The sequence below is a fragment of the Haliotis rufescens genome, unplaced genomic scaffold (assembly GCF_023055435.1).
Source record: "Haliotis rufescens isolate VD_foot unplaced genomic scaffold, xgHalRufe1.0.p SCAF_8, whole genome shotgun sequence".
Lineage (NCBI taxonomy): Eukaryota > Metazoa > Mollusca > Gastropoda > Lepetellida > Haliotidae > Haliotis > Haliotis rufescens.
The window spans coordinates 32,921,023-32,928,711 of NW_025964372.1; the positions used below are offsets into that span (position 1 = coordinate 32,921,023).

Genomic DNA, 7,689 nt, shown 5'->3' on the forward strand with positions numbered 1-7,689 from the left:
TTACCTCTATGGTACCAAGTTCAGAGTTTATACAGATAACAACCCGTTGACCTACATTCTCACTTCAGCAAAGCTTGATGCAACAGGACATCGGTGGTTAGCAGCCTTGGCAGCGTATGACTTTGACATCAAGTACCGCCCAGGGATTAACAATGCAGATGCAGATGGTATGTCACGTTTACCAGGAATAACGACACGTGGAGACCAGGAGCATATGTCGGGCGAATCAGTAAAGGCTGTATGTAACATCATTCATGCCCAACCTTATGTGGAGAGTTTATGTATGCAGGCGGACGTTACCCACGAAGAGAACCTCGACACTATTGGTGTTCCTCTAGCAAGGATGTCACATAGGGACTGGAGGAAAGCGCAGTACCAAGATCCTATCTTACGACAATGGACAAGATGTTTACAGTCTGGCAACAAACCAAGGAGACATGACTTCTGTGATTCCAATGCTCATTCAGTTTTGCTCAAGATCTCAAGTAATCTCCATCTTCAGCGGGGAATTATCTACAGAGAAGTAATAATCAACGGAGAAACTAGACAACAGTTGGTATTACCGGCAGACTACATTCAAGATGCATTAGAAGGTCTTCATAACAGCGTGGGTCATCCAGGAAGAGACAGAACCTTGGCACTCTTGAGAGACAGAGTCTTCTGGCCAGGTATGTCTAAGGATGTTGATGACTGGATTAAGAATTGCAGAAGATGCATCTGTCGGAAGACTCCAACCAACCAGAGAGCTCCACTCATTGGAATTGAGACTACTCAGCCACTAGAGCTGGTGTCCATGGATTTCTTGGACCTTGAACTATGCAAGGGAGGGAAGCACAATGTGTTAGTTGTTACGGACCACTTCACTAGATATGCACAGGCATATGTTACCAACAACATGACAGCCAAAGTCACCGCTAAAGCCTTCTTTGACAACTTCATTGTTCATTATGGGATTCCACAGCGGATACACTCTGATCAAGGTGCTAACTTTGATGGGAATCTCATAAAGGAATTGTGCTTACTTACAGGCATGAAGAAGTCCAGAACCACACCATATCATCCCATGGGCAATGGCATGTGTGAGAGGTTCAATCGCACTTTATGTGACATGTTGGGAACCTTATCACCTGACCAGAAGAGTGATTGGAAATCACATATTGGGCCTCTTGTACATGCCTATAACTGCACAAGGCACGAGTCAACTGGACAGTCACCATTCTTTTTAATGTTTGGTAGAGAGCCACGTCTTCCTTTAGATCTTGCTTTTGGGCTTGAACTTGGTTTGACACAGTCACTTGCAGAGTACACCCGATTACTCAGAGAAAGATTGAAGAAATCTTATGAACTGGCTGTGGCCTCAGCTAAAACATCTCGAGAGAGGCAGAAGAAAGGCTACGACATTAGAGTGAGAGGAGCCACACCACAGACTGGAGACCGCGTTCTAGTGAAAATATTGCCATTTGATGGTAAACACAAGCTCTCAGATAAGTGGGAAGAAGATCCTTACATCATTCTGCAACAGCCAAATCAAGATGTGCCCGTCTTTGTAGTGCAGAAAGAGAATGGTGAAGGTCGACAGAGGACTTTACATAGGAATCTTCTCTTGCCCATTGGTGCTCTTCATGACCCTGGAGAGATTGAATCATCACAAGAACCAGAGCCTATATCATCCAGACCTGTACCAAGGCCAAGGCGGTCTAAGCCACAACCAAAGCCAGAGACACTCCCAGATGAAGCAATTGGTCAGGAAGACATCATTGTAGAGATCCACACCCCAAATAGAGATGCTGCAGCTGCTGGTATCCCCACAGATACCAATCAGGAAGTTCCTGCAGATATGGATACTGCTACTCAGGCAAGTGGTGACGATCATGAGGCTGAGGCAGCAGTGGAGAACATTTCTGGTGACGACGGTCACATCCCAGGAGAGGGAGAAACAGAGGTGTATCCTACTGATGATGAAGTGGATGAAGATGCTGGTGCTACTACTCCAGATCTACACGAAGATGATGTCATTCCTTCAGCTGAAGACGAAACTAAAGATGATGATACAGTTCTGGATCAAGTTCCTTCAGCTGAAGCAGAACATGTTGACGAGATGGATGTCACAGGTGATGCTGTTCCAGATACAGACGGAGCTGATGTTGTTCCACGAAGGTCAACACGTGAACGACACCCTCCAAGTTGGATGCATTCAGGGCAGTATGCGCTTAGTCAGGCAGCAGTAGAGCCAGATTGGATGGTTAGGGTTCGTTATCTGGAGCATTTAACGAGCGCTGGAACATTGGAACAGACTACACCGGACATCACGAAAGCATTTATATCTATTTTAACACGCCAAAACTCAGAATGACGAAGACGTCATTTCCGTGGGGAGGGAAGAATGTAGTAGTATGTAATTATGTATATATCATCAAGTGTATTTTAAGGTCACCTCTTATTTTAATACCTAAGTTTTAGTCTACACTCCAATCTAACCTGCTTCACTAATACAATAGCACAGTCACCCTTGCGCTTGCCTTCTCTATTGTTTCTCTGGTTTCTATTGTTTAGCCCCAGCCCCTTACTTCCAATGTAACAGGGTGCATTATGGGACTGGTCAGTTTAAATTCACACTTGTAGTTGATTATGTATGGAGCAGTCGGTTCATCTCTGATATAATTGAGACAATTGTCACAGGTTAGTTTGGTTGCATTGTATATTTATGTGTTCTTATTTAGTGCTTTGAAGAGTTTGTTAAGGTGCATATGTATGGTTTCTTAACTTCTTTTAATAATGCTTATATTGTTAGGTGTGATAAATATATATCATATCAGTCATCGTATTCAGGTAAATGTAGTTAGGCTAAATGTGCTTAAATACTTTATGTAAGTATGTTTATAATAGATAATCTTAACTAGCATTTTCATGTTGATAATACTTAACTTATTGTGTAACTAAGCATAATGAGTACATTTATTGATAGACTGGAGCTATTTACCTGTAAATTAAATGCTCTGCACCTAGCTGCACATGTATGAATGTATGTCTGTATGATGAGGTGAGTAATTAGAATATATATTTTAGGGTTATTGTATATACCTAAGGATGTAAACATATTGATGTAATATGTTACACTGTAATTATGTTATATATATTTATGTTCAGGTGTGTCCCTGTTAAGCAAATATATGATGTTATGACATCATAGGGCACAGTGCCATACACCTGGTGAGGACATTTATATTTTGTATGTATTTATAGTGATAAGTACTTTAATTGTGTGTTATGTATTAATGCATTTATCATCATTCACCTATTATTGATAAACTATGTTTGTCAATTTATTATATGATAAATCTCCTGTAATATTTACAGTACAGTAAGACAAAACTAATTATGCTAACTATGATTGATCATAACAATGTATATAATCATATTTAAGATTCTAATGTTTGTCAGTAAGTTATAATGTAATGATTTATTTGTATGTGTACGTATTGTGCATATTGTAACTCTGTGTATTTATTTTCACAGGGCCGTTTTATTTTGTATTAAAACAACTGGCATCAACAAATTAACCTGCGTTTTGTGATTCATTCACATAAACCACTCCGGTTACATATACATATTACATCTTAATTACACCCCATGAGACTGCTGTTATGGAATATACATATTACATCTTACACCTGGAAACTGCTGTTATGGCATATACATGTTACATCTTACACCTGGAGACTGCTGTTATGGCTTATACATATCACATCTTACACCTGGAGACTGCTGTTATGGCGTATACATATTAATCTTACATCAGGAGACTTCCGTTATGGCATATACTTATTACATCTTACACCTGGAAACTGCTGTTATAGCATATACATGTTACATCTTACACCTGGAGACTGCTGTTATGGCTTATACATATCACATCTTACACCAGGAGACTGCTGTTATGGAATATACATATTACATCTCACACCAGGAGACTGCTGTGATGGTGTATATATCACATCTTACACCAGGAGAGTGCTGTGATGGTGTATATATCACATCTTACACCTTGAGACTGCTGTGATGGTGTATATATCACATCTTACACCAGGAGACTGCTGTGATGGTGTATATATCACATCTTACACCTGGAGACTGCTGTGATGGTGTATATATCACATCTTACACCAGGAGACTGCTGTGATGGTGTATATATCACATCTTACACCAGGAGACTGCTGTGATGGTGTATATATCACATCTTACACCAGGAGACTGCTGTGATGGTGTATATATCACATCTTACACCAGGAGACTGCTGTGATGGTGTATATATCACATCTTACACCAGGAGACTGCTGTGATGGTGTATATATCACATCTTACACCAGGAGACTGCTGTGATGGTGTATATATCACATCTTACACCTGGAGACTGCTGTGATGGTGTATATATCACATCTTACACCAGGAGACTGCTGTGATGGTGTATATATCACATCTTACACCAGGAGACTGCTGTGATGGTGTATATATCACATCTTACACCAGGAGACTGCTGTGATGGTGTATATATCACATCTTACACCAGGAGACTGCTGTGATGGTGTATATATCACATCTTACACCAGGAGACTGCTGTGATGGTGTATATATCACATCTTACACCAGGAGACTGCTGTTATGGCGTATACATATTAATCCTACATTAGGAGACTTCTGTTATGGCATATACTTATTACATCTTACACCAGGAAACTGCTGTTATGGCATATACATATTACATCTTACACCAGGAGACTGCTGTTATGCATATGGCCATCATGAAGTTTCTCATGCAGGTTAGCCCAAGATTTGGTTAATAAATGTTTGCAAAAGCTAGAATATTGTCGACTGTTGAACAACACACACTCACAACTTGTAAAAACTTGTAATGTGTGTGAAAAGTCATACTAGAATACGCTATTTGAAGGGGGCATGGCCTAAATGCAAATGTCCGATTGTGATTTTAAATTTTCCGGACCCCTGCTCACAAGAAGTGTGCTGGTCCTGTTCGTTAAATGAGCTCTCCTGTAAGTGAGGTGAAATTGGCTTAACATCACGTCCAAGATTATTGCACTTATACAGCGACGTGCATGCACGTGTGTTTGTGTGTGTGTCTGCTTGTACTAGTCTGGACTGATGCGGATTTATAGTGCTAGCCCACTGAGATACCATGCCGCAGTTGAACATGAATACCCCTCTCAGACACAGTATGCTGACTCCGAGCCGACCAGTCCTTGTTTTAGCCTCTTAATGCCGAGCTCCAGACTGGGTAACAACAACCACCTTTTAACGTCTTTTGGTATGACGTGGTCGGACCTTCTGCTCTCCGGGCAGACGCTCTACCACTAGACCATGGAGGAGGTTATATTTATAAGTAATATCAGTCCAACACGTACGTCAAACACACTTGTATCAGGTGCAAGTGGAGTCGTAATGAACTCCTGCGAATCATATCCCCTCCTCATTAATAAAACACAACAAATAAACCATTGTACATCTATATTTAATTCATAATAAGATGATGTAAATTGCTCACAAATTGTAAGAAATTGGAAAATATGACATTTCTGTAGTCAACATACACACAAAAGAGGTATACATATTTGAAAACATAACAAGAAAAACATTCAAAGCTGTTGCACACAAGTCTGGTTTTAGAGAGCAACGATGAAGCAACATGGTGGTATCAGAGCAGGAGCCAAAATGTAAGAAAATTCACAAACTTTTAAGAAATACATTTAAAAATTTTAACAAATAACTAAAGTGCATTTATAGCATTTTACACACCACAATATATGAAATATTTAGGATAATAAAGCTGTGTAATGGGCTAACTTAACTGATTGCCAGCTGCAAATATTAAGTCTCAGGGCTATTTCCTGGATTGATGTACAAGTCAAGGGAGACAACTCAAAGTGACCTTGATTTGTGAATAATGTCCCTTTGGTCTTTGTGTCCAGGGTTGCTCCCAGCCATTAGCTGCAACTTGTGGGTGTTCAGTGTTCAAATAATGGACACTGAACCTTACATTGTAAAATCAATAAATACTTTTAGTCCAGACCAATTTAATTACTTGGCTCACAGATCCCAGGCTGTCACTCTTTCACCAATATTAAACACCCAAAAAAACTGTTACAGGAAATACTCATGTTTTTATCTTAAAATATTTAACTATACATAATCTGAAGCTTTCGTTCTCCTGAAAGCTTAAGATTAGGTATATTTATATATTTATTTGAATTCCCCTATGGGATATAAATAAGATTCAAAATACATAGTCACAATGACTATTTGACTGTTGACTTTCCTGCTCATTTTAGCAAAGACTTCACTGAAATCTGTAAGATACACAAGAAAAAAAGACTGTCATGTAAATATTCAAGCTTATTACAGGGCTCCTATAAATATTACTTCCTGATGAAATTTGAAGTTGGCCAGGGGAACTTTTGGGAATGGAATGCTTAATAAACAGAAAACATTATTGCCTTTAGTCATGGATATTTTTTCATTTTGAAAGTGATTGTACTTTTACTTTTGTTTCCTCATATCTTTTGGGAGACCCAAATCTGTAAACCAAGTTCTGTTTGTTTGTTTATTTGTTTAATGACGCACTCAGAAATTTTCCAGCTATATCACAGCGGTCTGTAAATGATCCAGTGATTGACATTATGAGCATTGATCCACGTGATTGGGATACGATGACATGCATCAACCAAGTCAGCGAGCCTGGCCACCTGATCCCTTTAGTCGCCTCTTTTATGGCAAGCATGGTTTGCTGAAGACCTATTCTACCCTGGATCTCTACGGGTCTGTGAACAAAGTAATTGAATTGGTCTGGTTGTAACATGGTTTTAATGAATATACATTCCAGTTTACAGGGCTGCCAAACATCACACTGTGTCATCGTGCTGAACCAGTCTGCCATATAGTGTGTGGCAATCATCCACAGAACACATCACATACCTCATCACTCCCACTGTTTCATCATATGAAATATAATCATCATATTGACAGTCATTGTCAATATTGCGTAGAATTCATATGAAATATAATCATCATATTGACAGTCATTGTCAATATTGCGTAGAATTCATATGAAATATAATCATCATATTGACAGTCATTGTCAATATTGCGTAGAATTCATATGAAATATAATCATCATATTGACAGTCATTGTCAATATTGCGTAGAATTCATATGAAATATAATCATCATATTGACAGTCATTGTCAATATTGCGTAGAATTCATATGAAATATAATCATCATATTGACAGTCATTGTCAATATTGCGTAGAATTCATATGAAATATAATCATCATATTGACAGTCATTGTCAATATTGCGTAGAAATAAATTTGTTTAAAAAGTAATGAACATGAATAATGAAAATGGAAAAACATATATGCACATAACAAGCATAAAAATCAGCTAAAAATGAGTGAAAATTGAACTCCAGACTTGTGATGCATTAAAGGGCAAGTTCACACGGAAATGATCCTAATTTTCTTGTACTTTTTCCACAATAAAAGTGTTAACCTAGAAGTGTCATAGACAAAAATATAAAAATATCACAATTAATCAACATGTTTTGCATTAAAACGATTTATATTTTTCACATTTACCAATTGTTCTATTTCCTTAACAAAAACACCATGGCTTATGC

At 38.5% G+C, this 7,689-nt stretch overlaps 1 protein-coding gene across 1 annotated transcript; it reads left to right on the top strand.

Annotated features, from left to right (window-relative positions):
- The first annotated feature begins 214 nt into the window (after positions 1-214).
- Positions 215-2,353, top strand: LOC125377007. Its single transcript, XM_048389786.1, has one exon. The coding sequence runs from the start codon at positions 215-217 to the stop codon at positions 2,351-2,353; it is 2,139 nt and encodes a 712-aa protein (XP_048245743.1).
- The last annotated feature ends 5,336 nt before the right edge of the window (positions 2,354-7,689 follow it).